At 37.8% G+C, this 19,016-nt stretch overlaps 1 protein-coding gene across 1 annotated transcript in view; it reads left to right on the top strand.

The window, feature by feature from the left end:
* RANBP17 (RAN binding protein 17) overlaps positions 1-19,016 on the top strand; it is a 164,036-nt gene that overhangs the window by 76,381 nt on the left and 68,639 nt on the right. The window contains exon 16 of the mRNA XM_062587700.1: positions 10,644-10,717. Within this exon, the coding sequence (XP_062443684.1) occupies positions 10,644-10,717 (74 nt within the window). The remainder of the gene's footprint in view (positions 1-10,643; positions 10,718-19,016) is intronic.

Raw genomic sequence — 19,016 nt, 5'->3', positions numbered from 1 at the left:
TTTTAACCAATTAAAGTATTAAGTGATTTGTATAGATATTGTGTTAAGCACAAAATAACACAGGTTATCACAAGATATTTAGAAAATCTTAGGTAAGGTGATTTTAAACCAAATTTTATTCATCATTTTAGATTTTGTCTTTAAAATAATATGCACAAGAACTAATTTCTTTAGTAATACTAATATAATAGTGCATCTTTGACTGCAGTCTCAGTGGTAGAAGTACATTCCAGGTTATCCATTTTCTTTAATAATTGATTTCATTCTAATTTGCTGAATATTGATAACATTTAGAATATCATTAATTTTGCTTTTTAGATAATCATCTAAATGTATGTGCTGTTACAGCTAAAAATTAATTTTGCAATATGCCTGCTTAAGATGAACATGAGTCAGCACCTCCTAACACACCTTACTAGATTGCTTTGCTTCTAAAGTGTTTCAGATTCTTCGATTATAGAGTAATAGGCGTATTTGGCAGTGTTCTGTTATGTATCATGTTCGCATAGATTTGATTATCTTGTTTGCTTAAGAGGTCAGCAAAACGTACCAAAATATTGCTCTGTATATTACTAAAGGCCATTACTATCAGTCATACTGTAAAATGATTACATTACGTGAAGAACTGCACGCAGAATATAGGTGATCTGGCCACACTTCCAAATAGTGCACGACCTGAACAAGGGAGACTTGGTGTTGCCTTCTTGACTTACTCTATAATGTGTCCTTTGCTGCGTTCGCTTTTGATTGACTAGATCAAATGTTGGATGCAACGGCCTTTTTCAATTTGTTCTGTATTTCTCTCTCTTTGCCTGAGTGTGTGTTTCTCCAGCCAGAGCCAGGAAAGGGTAGGCTGTAAGCTTATCTGTGCGGCACTTGAGGATGTCGCCCTTTGCTTTGGAAGCCTTTAACACGGAGGCCAAAGTCTGAAACTTGCTATATATTAATGAAAATAATTATTGATCAAGACTCTTGACTAATTTTGCCTGGACAGTTTTATTAGGTGTGTTTGGTTTGAGGGTTTTTTTTGGTAAACTTCTAAAAGGTATTCACGTAACTATATTTAAGTTTCTTGCTAGTGATCCAGAGCTAGGTGTATTTTTACACTTATCTGTGCTGTATACGCATGTTTGAAATTCCTTAACTTATAGTGTACATACAGTCTAATTTTGGCTACATTTATAGTCACTTAATTTTAACACAAACTTGTTAACACAAACACTTTATCTTTAAAAGCCACCTCCCAAATGCCTTCTGTGCGCTTAGCTCAGACCATGTCACTCCTGTCCCCTAAGCTTTTTCTTCTTTTTCAGTTCCCTGTGTTTCAGTTCACAAATTCTTGAGTGAACTCAAGAGTTGTTGAATTCACTGTCTGGATACCACTCTTTATTTTTTTTATTTAAATATCTCTAACTTTTCTTGAGGCAAACTGTTACTTCTAAGAGTCCTGTTAAATTCCTTCTCCACTCTTTGCAGTGTTTTCCGGGAATCCTGTTGTGCAAAGGATACCTCCTGGTATAGGTATATCAGGCTTCATTCACTCTTTATTCTGTACCATCTTAAAATTGCACCTGTTTTTAATCCTCACAAGTAGATAAGCTAGTCTGAGTCGGGCAACTGCAGGCTTTGCTTTGACTATTTGGTCGATTAAACATCCTTTTTGTCTGCTTTAATGAATAATGAATGTCTTTGCCGAGATGTACTTGAGCTCTCTTTTCATGTGCAAAATACAAGAAAATAGGTATCAGTATAGTAAGCCTTCGGTTAACTTAGGGAAAGGTGGCCCTAAGATTATAGGAGTGGAGAAACATCTGAAAACTATTTCCCCATCTCTTTTTGCATCAAGCACTGCTCAGTGAGACTGAAAGATCTGCCCCACAGCATCTCCATTCAAAATGATTGATAGTTGCGGTGGTGGTGTGCTTGGTGAGGAGCTTAGAGTCAGACGGCGTTTTTACTAACATGTCGTGGGTTGCTGTCTTAACGATAAATAGCAGTGTTTTAAATGCTGCATGTTTTTATTTATTAGTAGGGAGTTACGGTTTGTTTTCATGCTCAATTGAAGAACTGAGATTTTGGAACTACAGCAGTGAGAAAAAGTTGTGCGAGCAAAGCAATATGAAAGCCACAAATGTTACAAAAATAACAGTAAGTGAAGGAAATTTATATTAGGACTGTACATCTTAAATTTAGGTGCCTGATGATATAGAGACAATTAAAGAATGTAATGCTTAGGCTAGTGATTTATGAGACAATCAGATTGGAAGGAGTGAATGTATGAAAATAGTTCAGCACATCAGCCTAAAAATAAGACAGTACAGTAGTAAAAGACAATGAAATGCACCTCAGCATTTTGTGCAAATTAGCTATAATAGCTAGGCCAGCGGCAATAAGAAAAAGATACTTAAGAGCAGTGTAATGAGTTTAATAGATGTATATAGATTTTAAACTTTTCTTGGAGAGATGCATGACAAAATAAGACTGCAGGGCTTTTTTCTTTTCCCCCCAAATCTGTTTTAACCAAAAAACATTTTGCCAAAGCTCTGTTGTTTAATTAAAAATACAAATCCTGTTTTTTGTGGTAGGTGATGGAAAATTACTGTTTTGTATTACAATAATACATTGCAGTTGTTGTTATTGAGAGCCTTAAGTTTAGGCTTAAAAGTAAACGTTTGTTAACATGTGAAAATTGAAAAACTAGTGATCTCTTTTTCCTCAAGGTAGTGTGAAGGGCATACTTAGGAATACATTTTATTTAAAATACTTTGCATCTCAACTGCTAAGCACCATTTTTTGTTAGATTTTTTGTTTGTTTAGGTAGATCTTTAGGAAAGCCTTAAAGTCACCTTTTGTTTAATCTTAAATGTAGCCCCTGATTCATGCTTGCCTGTTTAATAAAAGGTCAGATTTTACTTATGTGGTTAAATAGAACATAAATACAGATGTTTCACATGATGTACCATGTAAATGTAAGCCTTTGTAGTTACAAGTTTTTGTAGCTGGAGAATTGTTTTAAAAGGCATGTAATTTATTAGCTATCAGTATCTGCTTTATTGCCTTGCCGCGCTGCAGTAATAAATAAAAGAAAGTGAGCTGATTTTACAAATGGCACACAAGGTGCACATTTTGTGAAAAAAAGTCTTTTTTTAAAGAATTGGCATTAAATCCTTTTTTTGTGATGACAAAGAGGCTAAGAGTGCAAACTGTATTTTCTGTTTATCGAAAACAGAGTCTCTTTTTCTCGAGGGCATTTTTCCCTATGATCATCAAGGGATTTCAAAAGCAATAAAGTGTGGAATCATTGTTCGACTTGAACAGTATTAAAACTTAGGTTTTAATTTCAGTGAAGTAATAAGATTTGAACCTGTCTCACATTACAGCACTGTAAGGCATTTAGCAATTGTATTTTAAAGGAGGTTTTTAAAATGCAGCTCACTTGTAAGCTAACTGTCTGTCTAGTAATTAATAGTTTCTCTTCAGCAGAGGCTGTTGTGAATCAGCCTAAGAAATCTCAGTTTTGTTAATAACAAATTATGGTAATTGTAAGGATGTTAATTCCTAATTAGTTTAAACCTACAATCTTTTTTGCCCCTTTCTGAGATTGATTTTCAAATGAAGATAAAAAAGTAGAGATGAAGGGTTTCAGCCTGATATTCCCCTTAAAATTAAAAAGAAACGATTCGACACTTCCATGCAAATTTCCAGTAACTTTAATCCTCAGTTAAGAGCTTACTTTAGCTTCCTCCTAGGAACTGATGAAGTATCTAATCTGTAAGCATACTTTAAATCATTAAAGCTAATTACTTTTACAAAATTCTGCGTGCGAGAGAGTTCTGCCGAGCGCTAATTCTTTTCTGCGCTCGCATGTTGAACTCTAGCATGCCGGTGCTTGGTTTACACCTCTTTGCAAAGATACCTGGAGATTGAAAATGTAAATGTTTCTTCGGGTAGTCCTTCATGTTGGCTGATGAGACAGCCGTGACCGGTGTAAATTGTGGCTGGAAATAATCACGGATGATCCTGGAGGAGGGAAAGTTTATTCAAAGGCACACGGTGGAAGCAGGCACCCGCGTTTAACATTTGAGTGGTGAGCTATGACCTTTCATGATGATTTTGAAGGGTAACTGCCTCCATTAGCCATAAGGTTTGTTTCTTTATTTTAGTAGATGGCCTCGACTGTAAATATTAGAGGATCTAAAATAAATCAACATATTATCCTAAGGATACAAAACGTAAGAGCTATTTGTGGTTAGGCACCTTTGACAGATAGTTTGGATGAGGCAGATGATTGCCCGCCTTTCGTATCTGGCTTCCATTGCTATGCCTGCAGGCAGTTTAGTGTTATAGTTGTATATTGATGTCAGGGCTACTACTGAGTGGCTAGCAATGACAGATGTCTATAATTACAGGCAATGCTTCCAGTATTTCAGAAGAGCCAGCCTATGTTGAACAATTATCTTATTTCTAGCTTGCCAAAGAGGGTTGTTCAAATTGCTAGTATTAGCGGTGGTGGCTGTAACGCCTCCCCTTATGCCGTGGGATAAATGTGCAAAAAGCGCTCTGACATACAACTCTGGTGCAAAGCCTTTTTTAAAATACATGATGTTGCTAAATTTCATCTGCTTAAGGCTTGAGGCTGAGAGGTGCTGAACACCTGCAGCTGTGCTGAGGTCGGTAGAAAATACAACGGGATAGTTCTAGAAATAGAAATTTGAGAAATATATTGAATAGCTATGGTTTTAATTACTTGTTTTTAAGTGCCAAACTAATGTTGGTGTTAAAGGATATTAAAAGTTTATTGCACATAAGCATGCTGAGTGGGCCACTTATTTAGATACAATTAAGCAAGTGAGTAGAATTAATCTGGACACTTTTAATAGTTGCGCTGGCAGGTAAAAGTGTTGATTACTACTGCTAAAGTACTTAGAGTACTTTCTCTTTCACAGTTTTCTGATTGGCATAAATCCCTTTTTGTGTTGTGATCTGTACAGTGCTGGTTCATTTCAATCAGTAGAGGATTTTGCAGCCACATTTTGGTTCCTTGTTAAATCCTGACTGCATACATAGCTTGAACCTCTGCAGTGCAGTGCTCTGATTATCCGATGGAAAATACAGAGCAGAAATGGGCTTTGAAAACCTAAAAATCTTCCAGATGTTCTTGTAAAAGTAATAGCTGTTAATAGTATTTCTCAGCTTTCACTGTAACGTTTATACTTTAACTCTTGGAGAAAAGCAAAAGTGACAGTAGAATTAAAAATCTCTGAGTGCTTTGCAAAAATAGTAGTCTATGCAAGACATTTAAAGCTAAGCACGTTTGCCAGTTGGCTAACTGAAGACCGAGCAGGTAAACTAACATTTTTCAGAGAACATTTCTTGGGCTGCGTCAGTAACAACAGCAGTTAGTTTGTAGCAAGTCTCCTGTAGTAAGTTCACCAGAATTGTAAATCATTCTCAAAGATTATCAGAAAGCAGGAGAATCAGGAGAACGGAAGAACTGAAAGAAAGCTGGAGAGAGAGTCACTGAAATAACAAGATCAGTTCCCCCGTAAGGACAGGTTTATTGCTGGTGTCGCGCTCGCTGGAGCGAGAGGTGGGGAGCTGATCACTGCAGCACCCCGGCCTCCTGCGAAATCTCCTCCTCCCCTGGCTAACGGGGAAGGGACCGGGCAAGAGAGGCCTGGCAAAGAGCCTTCGAGGGACCCCGTAATTACTCTGACTAGCTGAGCTTGTGATGACGGAATATTTCGACAGACTAGCGAGGAGATAGCCTCCATAGTAATGCCCGAGAGCCACGCAGCATGCTTACTTTTTTCCCTACAGCCTTACACTTAGTTGCAGTAACAATACCTAACTATTAGCTTTCTGTAATTTTTAAGCATTGTTTTATGGATTTCTTTCCATTGAGGATGATTTCCTGTAATATTTTGATTAAACTAGATCTGTAGCTGAAGCAGGAGGTAGCGTATGGTTTGTATAATGGCTATACTTCCGCTAGTTGCTTACAAACCCATGTGGCAACAAATGGGAGAAGAGCCTGCTTTCTTTGTACTGCAAAGCCCAGCTTAATCTTCTCGTCAAGGATCTTGCCTGAAAATTTTTGAGGCAATTCCTTATGGCCTATTTCAGATTTTTTTTTTCAGTTTTGGGGAGCTAAATATATAACAACAGATTAGCGTATTCTTTTGGCTTAGACTGTACAGCTTAGACATAGACAGCTGATGAGGAATGGAGTTTTTCTTTCTTTCTTTTTTTTTTTTTCTTTTTTTTTGTTATAAACAGAATAGAAAAATTAAGGCTTTTTAAACCCTTGATTTGGTCCTGAAATAGAAAGGGATTGGTCTGGCACCTTAACCCGCTAATTAGAGGAGTCGATTCAGATTTTCAGAAGTTGCATATGGCATTTGGAAGCTAAATTTCCATTGCACGTAATGGAACTTTACGTGCTGAAATTCAAAATACCTGATTTTGGTTTCAAAATCAATGGAAATTACTAAATACCTCCTGGCACTTGATCCGCAGAAGGAAACTCTTGATGAATACGGCGTTTTAGTGGGTAATGTACCGAGGCGCTAGTTAGAGAGGTGAGCGGTAGCTGCGGAAACCTGCTCCCGTAGCCCCTGCCGCAGTGAGCGCGGTTCCCAAACCCACCGCGCGGGTATCTGCCAGACCAGGTTCTCTGGGCTCTTTTGCAGCAGCTGCCCCCCTCCCCTCGCCCCCGCTTCCATCAGTTCGGGATAAATACGGTTAATGTCTGGTTTTGCCCTTAGTATTCATGACAAAATACTTCAATGTTGTGTTCTCTGCAGCAAGGCCTGGAGAGCTTCAAGGAAGTTATAATGTCTTAAACATTTACTCCGTGCCTGCGGGTAATAACTTTACTGTAATTTTCTGAAGATTCATTATCGCAACTCTTAATTCATTATAATAGCCCTTATGAAATATATAGAAATCAACATTTTCTTGTGTTTTCTTATTTGCACAGTGTGAGAGATTCATTGCTCTGTTTTAATTTGTTTCATGGGGTGCGTTTGAGTACATTCCATACAGTGCCGTTATTGAATTTCTGTGACTGTCATTATATAGCCATACAACCTTTAGGAACTCATATTCTGAGCTTCCCAGTTCTGTAATCTGCTTCACATTTAAGAATTGACATAATTAGCTTCTTCAGAGTTACAAAGATAGTACCAGAAAAAGAAGACCTCAAGCAACAGAGCAAAGTTAAACATGTCTAGCACCACAGAGTACAGGAAGTCAGGGAAATAAAGTTTTAATGTGGTTGTGGTATTATTTCTTTGTTTTCTTAACTTGTTTTTACATATGAGTGATTAGCTTCATAAAGTGTTGCTTCCACAATTTTATTTTCTCTTTCTTCTGAATTGCAGCAGGTGGAGTTCAAATAGTTGGGAAGTTTAGTGGTGTGTAATCTGAATGCCTGATAAATCTGTCAGCTTGTAGAAGATGAGCTGGCGGTTTTGATGGTACAAATGGAGAGGAGAGGGGGAAAGAAAAGATTCGGGGTTCTTTCTTTCCTGTTGCCCTCACACTTGCTTTAATATCTTTGAAATAGTTATTATTGAAGGTGCTTTGCTGGTCTCTTCTTTCTCTAACCCTTGACTATTGCAATGTCACTTGCTTATTGGCTGGAATAATGATATTTGTCAGAGCTTGCTTTAAGTAAGTACCTTGAATATATACTTGGACCGCTGAAGACTATCTACTGTTGTTGACTAATACTACCACTCCTGCAGATTTTCACCATCACTCCTAACTGATACAGGACTGAGATGCACCAGTGGTGATGTCGTATTTTAACGTTACGAAGCTAACATTTTATGGTGATGTCATACCACGATTGCAAAGTGTTATGTGTTGGTGCGGCGTTGGTATTGGAAGCTGTAAATCCTCCTGTGGTAGGAATTTGGGATTAATTGTGTAAAGGTTTTGTAAAAGTGTTAAGCTGCTTGTTTCCTACAGAAAGTTAATTATTCTACTCCTCACTGGAAAGCTCCAGGGGGAAGTAAAAACAAAGTGTTGCTTATCCTTGCTGCAAGGAGGAAGAGTGAGGTCTGCCATGTAGGTACCCCTGGAAGCTGTGTGTCTGCACGGTCCCATGGGCTCAAGCCACCCCAGTGTCCTATACTGCTTTAGCAGCAGACTCGGGGGGTGAAGCAAACTTCGGATGAGATCATTCCACAGGCCGTTCCACATCCTTTTATGACCCCTTTCAACGGTATTTTTCTCCACCTTTTGAATGCATAGCAGAGTCTCTGTTATTGAAGTGGTTTTCATTATTATACATCCAAAATGCGTGATCATTAATTTTTTATAATGCTTAAAAGTCTAAGGGCAATTCTTTGCTATGCATGGGGGGGGTGGTTGCTCTTTTATTTTTATATACCGAGTGTGTGTTTTAGTTTTGATAACGATTTTGAAGGAGGTGTTTACAGTATCGCATTTATTCTTGCTTACAGCGTCCCTTTACGAAACGGGCAGTAGTTTTTAATACAAGCACTGGCTTCATGCTGACTTAAAATGACCCTGTCACATGTGAGAACAAATCAGATTGTTGCTGTTAATGAGCTTTTCAATTTACTATTCAGTGGATCAGATAAGTGGATTTAAGAGGTAATGATCCTGCTTAGCACTCAAGCGTGGCTGTCAGATCCTGGTAGTTGTGGGAAATCCCCAGGGACAAAAGCGTTGACACAGTTCTTGACGGGATAATGGGAATCAAAGCTAATGGATGATAAAAGGAGCAGTAAGAGTTACAAGGATAATTGTGGATTAAAGCACTGCTCTTTGTCAACACTGGCTGCTGTTTTAGTATTTTATTTGTTCAACCCTGATGTGGCGAGCGCCTAGTTTGACAACAGAGGCCGGTGCTGGCACGACAGGCGCTCGCTCACGCTCGCTCCCGTCCTCCCCGTTTTGCTGCTGCAGAAAGGAAATACCTAAAAGTCAACCTGCATTTGCTGGATTTTTTTACGCTACTCACTATCTCGCTTTCTGCTTGCCTTATATCAAATACAGAAATTTAAAAATTTGCTGAAATTGCAGCTGGCACGGCATTTCTGCAGTGCTCTATTTAGAAGTAAAATAGAGGATATGTTTTTAGTAGTTTAAAGTTACTGTAAATATACGTAATTATTATAAAGGATAACTTCTCATTTACAGTGTGGATATATTTTGCCAAGTTTGGATTATTGTGTTATCATATAGTGCAACATTTTTCATGTTTTGGTTATGCTCTCACTATGGATTTTATCACAATGTGTTACATTCATAGAATTATAAAAGGTGATATTTTAGCTTAAATGTAAAGTAAGTGATCCTTGATTGTGGTGCAAATTCTGGTTATAATATTGATTTATTAATCCCTTTATTAAACTCTGATTTAAAACTAAAGTCTTTCAGATACGAAAATGCCATTTTTATTGGCTTTGCCACGGGTAGAATACTGCTGGCTTGGCTCTGAGACAAAGCAGTGGCATTGCGTCACTAGCCGAGGGGAGGTTCGTGCAGCCGAGTTTAGATGTTGCTGTACAGTACTGACTTTATCTAAAGTTCATGGAAATTTGTGTGGCATATGTAATGTTTGTGAACAAAATTGACAGCTAGATGGCACCAGGCTTTCACCAGCAGGCAACTAAGGTTACACGTGCTGTGATTTTTGCTCTCATTTCAGACCTTGGTGATGCTTGGCTCGATCACATAATATGGAAGAGTTGCATATAACCCATAATATTTGCTTTGGTGTCACTAAAGGTTAAAATGAGTGAAATGAAATGCACTGGCTGGTGGATCTGAGCTAAAGTAACTCTACTGTTTGCTTAAGACTGGACTAAAGCGAGTTAACAGAGCGTTGCAAAGAAATTTTGCAGAGCATCTCTCTTCTGTTCCTGAAACAAATCGATTTTATCCAGCTACGTGGGTTTATCCACACTAAATGTTTGGCTACTAAAGCTATCAGAAAAATTTTTGAAGACTGCCCAGAAAGTTGTAATTATATCTGATGTGTCCTTCCTACTTGTAACTGCATCAAAACAGCATTTTGATCTGATAGGTTGGGTACAGGGAAAACTTGGCTAATTATGCATGCTTTGGGTTTGAAATAAAGGAAGAAAGCTACAACAGCAAATTACATGGCTGCCAGAGGAAAGCAAAACAGAAAACTGAGTACATGAAGAGTACTTAATTTACCAGATTTTATGATTGGCAGTGCAACAACTGGCAAATTAAAGTTAAAGGACAATGTTGAAACTCATTCCACTGAGGACAGAGAGCAAGAAAAGTGTGTTTTCTCTAACCTTTTGCAACTTTTTATTAAAAACCGTAATTTTTTAAATAGAGACTGTTTTGTTCTCTGAACCAGAAAGTGAGTTTAATGTGGACTATTTACAGCTCCTTTATGGAAAGAAATGTATGCAAGGGCGAGTAAAAATCTGTCAGACCCAAATTCACCAAATGCTGTCTTAAAGGATGGAAGTCATAACTCATAAATGCTTTTGCTATGCTGGATGGGCAAGCATTGGTGCCTTGAGTCTTCTGCAAAATCAGAATAGGGAAGGTTTTAGAATAAATGAAAATGTTGATACTTATAAATGTCTATAATGTGTTACTGTTGAAATGTTTATTTCCAGGTGTATGCCCGAATGTCAGAAGTCTTAGGAATAACAGATGACAACCATGTTCTAGAAACATTTATGACAAAAATGTGAGTTTGTGCTTGGGTTCTATTCTGTATGTATTTTGTTTTGTCTTTAATGCTTACACAAAATCCAAGTTTTATTTTATGTCATTAAGTTTGCCCTTAGCTAGAAAAATGTTTTCTATAAATTTGAAATACTTGAAGTTAGGGGTAACCGTTTCAAAAGTGCCCATGTCTTATATTCAGAAGTTATTGCAGACTCTTAAATAAATGCTTCCAGCTAGACATGGACTCCACAGTGCCTGGCTCACTTCTGGAAGCGGCTTATGGGAGAACAGAGGTGTGGTTTCACAGGCTGTTTCAGTCCTGGCATAAGCAGTTCCCACCCTTCCCTGACTACTTATTCCTGCACCCTCGGATGCTGGTAGAATTGGCTGTGAAGCTTCTTGGTAGTTCGTGATGGGGAACTGATCCAAGTTAAACTAACTTTTCTTTATTTTAAAAAATATAAATATATATAAATATAAATGTTGTTTTTTGTTTCAGGAGAGTTTATTTTAATTGTGATCAATTCTCCTGTGTTTTCTCAAATGAGTATCCTAACCCAACCATAGGTGTAGCAGTAGTATGAAAATGAATAAGCGGAGGTTAATGGGAACTGTGTATGTCACCTAAGCTTCCAGGAGAAGTGTCCTTGGAGCTACAAGTTGAACACAACGAGTAGGAATGGAGAATACTTCTTATCTTTGTGGTTTAGACTGGTAGGCTGTAGGACTTTCTCTTCTTTTTGCCCCTCTCCCCCCCAAAAAAAGAAAAAAAACCAGGAAAAATAACAAACCATAGTAGCATAACCTAATTTTCCGATTAATTTTCCAATTAATTTGCTCTTTCAGAAATACGAAGCACAAAGACAGGAAGCTTGTAAGGACTCAGACTGAAGGAGGCAAGGGGCTTTACAGTCATCTGTCTCCTCATCTCTGGCACTTGGCAGAATAAGACCGTAGTATCTGGCATTTCAATACTTGGGTCTCTTTTCTTTATTTCCTAAGAATAACCGTAGAAAATTATTCCAGAAAATATTGCAGCCCCTTCTTGTGGGTGTCTGCAAAACTACCAGGTTTGAGATTTGGTAGTTTCTACTGGGTTGAAAAGGTTTCCTCTGAAAGAGTTTTACTCCTGAAGCAGAACAGGAAGGTGCCTCTGAAAAATTACAAATACCACTGAAAAAAATCTGAATCTTCTGGAGACACTGGGTTCTGCGTGTGTCTAGAGAAAGAGGAGCACAAGCAAGGGCATTATCTCTTTATTCTGCATCCTGTCGTTAACTTCAGTTCTTCTACATCTGGCTTACAAGACCTTGAAATACTTTCAGTAGACTTTGTCCTAACAGGGAAATATCTTTGCTGGTATTGCCAGGTTAACTGTGACCGGTTCACACAATATTAAACATAACTTGTCTTTTGCTGCCATGACTACCAACCTTGAGAAGTCATAACAAACAAAACAAGGTCGTTCTCTAATATGACTTAACTTTTCTGGAGAAAACAAGGCATAAATGCGTTGCTTTCTCTAAACCAGAAGCTTAGTGTTATATCTTGCCTTAGGAAAAACAGTCGTACCCATCAGACGATGATATTTATCTGGAGCATGCTCTGTAGGCAGGTGACTGGAGGGAGATGAAAAGAAAAATATTGATGGATACTTGCTGTACAGTTTCTGGAAGCAGTCTGTTAGACAACTAGGCTTCGTTTTGTTGTTCCAACATATGGTGAAACCTAAACAACCAGGGAAAGAACGGGGGGGGGAGGGAGGGGGGGGAGAAGGCTATTGTACGGAGAGCAGATGCCTCAGTTTGCGTCCTTTTTTTCCACCTGTTGCTTCCAGCATTGAGAGGAAATTCCTGTTGCCCTTGCTGATTGAGGAAAGAACATTATAACATTTAACAAGTTGTATGATGCTTACTGCATGTGTTTAGTTTGAATATGGCTGTGTTTGCACAAGTACTGTAACTTAAGAACAAAAATTATTTAGCATTTTAATATTACATGAAGTATTTTTTTAAAGAAAGCTAGATAAATAACCAGAAAAGATCTGTGCTAGTTTTTAGATTCCATTTTCTCCATCCACATGGTTTAATATTTTTTTTAAAAACATACAGCATCTTTGTTTATGAATTGCTCATTGATTAGATGGAAGCTAATGTTTGTGTTACTGACTGGATGTTACAACTTGAATTGGCAAGCAATATCTTTAAGAGCTGGCTGTGAAACACATTGTCTAAACACTCGTGTTTGTCTCCATTAAAATGAACTAACGTCTCACTGGTGATAACGCGATTGGAAAATTTGGGTGTGAAACCGTAACATACTGATACATGATCCAAGAAATAGGGTCTGATGGCACGACTGAGTCTGGGAGCATTTTGGTTGCTTTATAACTGAGACTGATGTTAGCACATTCATAACAGTAGTGGGCAGAATGCATGACTACTGTGAGCCCAAGTCACCTTTTTCTCCGGTGAATGCAGTCAGTATTTTTAAGCACGTTGTTATCTTAGGAAGTTATGAGTCTACTGTTCTGGCTGACCCTTCAGCTCCATTTTTTTCTATGTTTTAGTAGGTGAAATTTGTCATACTTTAAGATCAGGTTGGAAAAAAGTGCTAGGGAATTTTGAGTGTGCACACCCTTGTTGAAATAGTGATATTTTCATATAGCTATGGCACAACAGTATTTGTGACACTGTAATTTCTGTTTTGGTAATGCATAGCATTATCTAAAATAAATTATATTTGAAATCGCCTGGCTGATGGCAACTAGTCTTTCATAGGAGAAAGTGCTGGGGGAAAAAAATCTTACTATAATCTACCATCTACACTGTTGAATGATCAAAAGATAATATAGGGTAATTTCCTTTTACTTTGCTATTAAGAAGATAATAAAGGATGCATGAAGAAAACGTTTCATACTTGGTTAGAGGAGTAAACACAGAAATTGAATTTGTAGTAGTCAAACAGATTGTAGTCTAGCGGGACATATTAGTGAGTTTTCTGTTCCACCATTAGGGGACTTAACCTTTTTTTCTGTGATTACTTACTTGTTGACACATGAAGTTTCTAATTTCCTGAAGTCTGAGGTGAGTTCAGTAATGTTTAGACAGGTAAATGACATCTTTCTTATCTTTAATTTCAAACATGTTGATTGAACACATTGTTAAGCTATCTTTCCCCAGATCTCCGTGTTTTCAGTATGTATCCTTGTTTTCATGTATGTATCTTTAATCTCTTCTATTGATTTCATCAGTAGCAGCTTTGCAGTAGAGGACTGGTCATCAGCATAAGTCAGTGGGTTTTTTTCATTAATAGAAAACAAGTTGAAATACTTTTATCATGTCTAGTGGTAGCTACAGTAGCCACTGCTCAGCTTATGGATTAAAGCTTTTGCTAAATAGATATTCTTCAAAGTACAGAATTCTGTTCGAAAGTTCGAAAATTGTCAGGGTAATAGGCGTCCTTTAGACCTTCTGACTATAGTTTAAAGTATTGCTGTTGCCTCACGTCTTAGACCTTTTATCACTTTTCCATTGGAAGTTAATGAATGTACCCTTTACTGAACTCCTGTTAAATCATTTTTGAAGGTATGGAGTTTTATGTAGTCAGAATACCCATTAATGGCTGTATTTTCATGATAGCTTTGCCAGAGATCTTACAGATTAGCTCTTGCAGTCTCCACCATCTTTGCTTGCTTTGACCATCATCTTAAAAGGTGAATGTGTGGCAGGAGGAATGTTTACTGGAAAACATCTAATCTCACAATTTTATGGTATGTAGTCCATGTATCCATGTTCAGCAAAACTCAGTTTTGTTGCAACAGCAGGGTAGGTTCAAGGAGGGAGAAGTTAGGAGGAGGTATACAGGGCTGAAGATAGGCAAGAGTGAGCAGTGGGATTTTGAAGGAGCTAGGAAAACTGCAGATGAATTATGAGATTCTGGAGAAGGACTATGATTTAGGATGTCTCCCTGTCTCCTTAGACTTTCTCCTAATTAGCCTGTTGCCCTGGAGTGCTGGTTTTCTCCTGCCTGTAAAGAGTTCTCTATCCTTGTTACCCCTGCTTCTTCCAAAGGCAGCCACTCCACATACTCCTATCCTCTTGGGCTACCGAGACATAATGGATCAAGGCCAGGACTTGTGGCACGGATTGAGGCACTGCGCCCAGAAAGAATAGCAACCCTTTCCTTCCTCTGGACTGAGAGGTCATCCATGTGACCAGAAGTAGGAGGCAGGGAAATGTTTAGACTGGAGTAGTTTTAACTACTTCCTTCTCTCTGTTTCTCGAGCCTCCCCTGCTCAGTTGGTTAGAGCATGGTGCTGCTAATGTCAAGGTCGCGGGTTCAGTTCCCGTATGGGCTATGCTGAGGGTTGGACTAGATGATCTCCAGAGGTCCCTTCCAACCTTATGATTCTGTGATTTGGCTGTGAGTCTTCTGTATTTATTCTGACTACAAGCACCTTTGCTTTGCTTATTCTTTGTGAGCCTCTTCTGATTCCTTTCTGTTATTACCAAATATGTGTAGAAGTAGTATCATTAGGTATGTTTACATAATGTTTGATGAAATATTTAGTATTTTTAGTCTTTATTTTAAAAAAACACTGAAACGTGAATGGATGGTGCATATCTATACATTATTGTTGGATTTGTTTAATATGATAGTTATTTCACTCTGGATGCACATATACATACTTCCATATATATATAGAGAGAGATTCCATGTCACAATGTTGAAATACTAGATATGTATGAAGAGTCTGGATCTGTGAATATTTTCCTGAACACTCATACCAGTGTGACTCCATGAATCATAGCAAACTAAAACTTGGCACTTTTATTCATGAAGGTGTGTGCATTTTTTAACTACTCACCTTTGTCTGGCTCTAATAAAAAGTGTATATCTCATCACTGTCATTGAGCCACAGAGAGCTTTCATTGTAAATGATGATAATCCACAAGAAATAATTAAAGCGTGACTGTACAGAGCACTCTTGCCAACAAATTGCTATCTTTGTTATTACTGAAACATAAGTACCATGTAAGGAAGATATTTTTAAAGTATTTTTAAGGGATTTACATGCTTGTTTTTCTTACATTTTAATGAGAATTGGATAACAGACACTTGAGACAATTTTGAAAGTTCAGTTTAAAATGTATGATTTTTATCTTTTATACTACATGTCTGTAATATCCTTAACTTGAGCCATTCCTAAAATGACATGGTTCAGGCTTTTCAGTCGTTTTTAATTTAATTCATGTCATCCAAAACAGAGGTTCTTAAGTAAGTGCATATTCATCTGTCATATTTTTTCCCATAAGTGACCCAACACACACGTACAGTCTTATAAGTTCATACTTGTTTTTTCATGCAAGTCGTCTAAGTTTATAAAGGTTTTCACTGTCTCTGATTTAATTATTTAACAGAAAGATGCTGAAAGTTGCTGTTTTACAGCAATAGAATGTCATCTCTTCTGATTGAATAGCAACGTATGTTTTGCAATAGCTCCTTTGTTATATTACCAGATCTACCATGCATAAGAGGTATAGTAGTATATGCATGTGCAGTAGCTGCTGGGTTCCAGAGATTCCTTGGATTTATTGGGATAATGCACCTGACTTTCTGTTCAGAGACAGAATTCAAGGCCTGCCAGAAAAGGGGATGGATGAATTCTTTGGGCGTTTACGAATAAATGGCTTATAAGCAATATTTGAGCCCTTTGGCACACAGTGGTGAATGGAGAAGGCACCCAATCTTCATGTGGCCAAATGGGTTTTCTCTCTTCCTGTGGTATATACTGGTTCTTCGGTACTCCCTTTTTTGTATTCGCTCTACACTTCCATGTTCTGTCCCTGCTTCTTTTCTTCTCCAGAATTTTCTCTTCTAAACCACACTGGACATCTTTCAGTTTTCTCTTCCAAGCTGCGCGTTCTACTCCTGTAGTATCATTTTCAATCCCCTACTACCATCAAGTTTGCTGCATCTTGATTACCAGCTAGTGTGCACTGTCCATATGTTTAACAGCAGCGTGGTACAGGCCACGTGCCCTGAGAGATTTTTCTCAAAATCACAAACTGAGAACAGGACAGGAAATTAGGGACAGTAAAATCAGTTAAAAAAAAAAAAAAAAAAAGTCATGAAATGAATTTTGGAGGTTGGAAAGGGTATCTTTGCTTGATTCTCTCCCCAGCTGGGAAGCATAGTAATGCCTGGGAATGCGCAAATGAGGAATTTTCTGATTCTTCTGTGGATGATACAGTGGCCCTTTTTCCACAGAATTGTAAAATGGAGTATATAATCATTATTCCCCTACCCTTTCTGTATTTTAGAATTAAAAAAAAAAACAAACTCAAAGCCTCTTAAAATAGTGCTTTTAAGTCTCTGTATTAAGGAAAGAGATGTTTGGTCTGCTGATGGGACTGCATTACTAAGCAGCTTTGACTTTACAATGAAGTCCTGGCACTAGAGGAAGTCTCATAGCAAGTGGAATGGTTTGAAGGGTAGAAAGCTGGGAAGCTTCACCTTCTGGTCGGGGGCAGCCGTTAGAAGCTAGAGTTTGATTTTGGTCCTCTTAGTGAACTAGAAGTAAATATTTGAAAGTGTACTGCCTTCATGCTGCCATTTAGTGTTCATTTTAACAGTTTTGTTTTAGCTCTCCCACGTGGATAAGTCTTATTGCCGCTCTTTGATTTGTGTGTGTGTGTGTGTGTGTGTGTGTGTCTAGCTCAGTATCTTGATACTAGTGGTGTTACCAAAATGGGAAATAATCTACCATTTTTTTTTCTTTCCACTTTTCGTGTTCTTGCTTTTGAAGTGTGCTCACTGCTTACCTACCATATATGTGTTTGAATTCAATACTGCCATGGCTTTTGATGAAGCACTTATTTTCTGTAACTCATTTGAAACTTTATGATTGGTTGCTTTGACTCTGTTTCATTTAGTTCATTTTTTAAATCAATAAGGTACTGGAGAGAGAGAAGAACACTAGCACTTGGCTCAAGAGCTGTCCTGCTGTGATTTCTATGAGAGTTGACAATTTCTCTCGTCTCATTCCTTGGCTTCTCTTCCTCACATAGTCAAAAACTGCTTTTTGTATCCTTAGTTTCCTCATTTGATCTTTACATATTTTCTCAGAAGCTTGCAATATTTTGTAAACTGTTGCTTAAAATATTACGCTTTATATCTGTCTTTCATACTGTATCATGCTTATAAGGCAAAAACAGAGATGAGAATTGCTAAGATTATAATTGAAATTTTTAGCCTTTCTTTGCTCATGAGTAATTCTCTAGCCTTTTATGTTATTACTCCATCTTTCACCATCCAAATACAACTGTGAACTGAAAGAAAAGATATATTTAAAAAGTGTTTTGAAGTGTTGGATGAAGACATTTCGTTATTCAGATTTAGTTTTCCCTATTTAACACTGTCACTGTAACTTCTTGTTTTTCTTTAAGTATCTAATATTTAGCTACTAAAGGATGAGGATTTTGCTCTTTTGCAAAATAGCCTTTTTATGATTCTGATATTGATGTCAAATCTGGAAAGTCCAAATTCATTTTTATGGTATGCCTTGTATGGTATATACTTGTTAAAGGATTTAGTGCAACTATAAACATCTTCAGAACTCCCCATAGTGGGGATAAACTGTGAATTATGGACTTACTAGAATGGGCTATTTCTTTAAGGCAGTCTGAACCTTTGTGGCACTTCATAGAGGTTTTATAAAGTAAATCAATGTTTGTTTGGAGATCTAAATTGAAGAATACTGCTTTGGTAATTGCATTGTTATTTGCCTTTTCCTGAGCAAATAATCCAAAACACTTAGATGCACTAAACTGCAGTCTTGAGCTTATAACTTCCTAAAAAGAGGATTTAGTTTATCTGGTGTAGGACATTCCTTAGCCTATGAATATGTAAAAGCTAACAGTAAGCTGCTCTTAAGGCATTTAATATCGTCAGTTTTTTATTCCTGAAATCAAAATCCCACTGCCTCACGGTATAAATAGCTGGTGCTCATTATATGTCTTACATAGTGGCCTTTCTTTAATAGATCTGGCAGCTTAAAGACTGTATCATTATGCATATTCTGTAGACGCGGAAAGCGAGTATATCATCATCACCTCGCAGGTTGAGGTGTATCCTGGCAGTTTCCTCTCCCGGCCAGGCGTAGGTGCCAGGGCTGCAGAGCTGGAAAGCCATGCTGCTTTTTTATTCAAAAGGGATGTGTTTCAGAAGGCTGTGGTGGCCTGGTTTAGTTTTTCCAAATGAATGCAGTACCCGAAAATCCTCCGCTGTGAAGCTCTTTCACACAACATTATCTC

This window comes from Rhea pennata, chromosome 14 (assembly GCF_028389875.1).
Source record: "Rhea pennata isolate bPtePen1 chromosome 14, bPtePen1.pri, whole genome shotgun sequence".
NCBI classification, from domain to species: Eukaryota; Metazoa; Chordata; class Aves; order Rheiformes; family Rheidae; genus Rhea; species Rhea pennata.
This window is presented reverse-complemented; position numbering and strand designations above follow the sequence as displayed.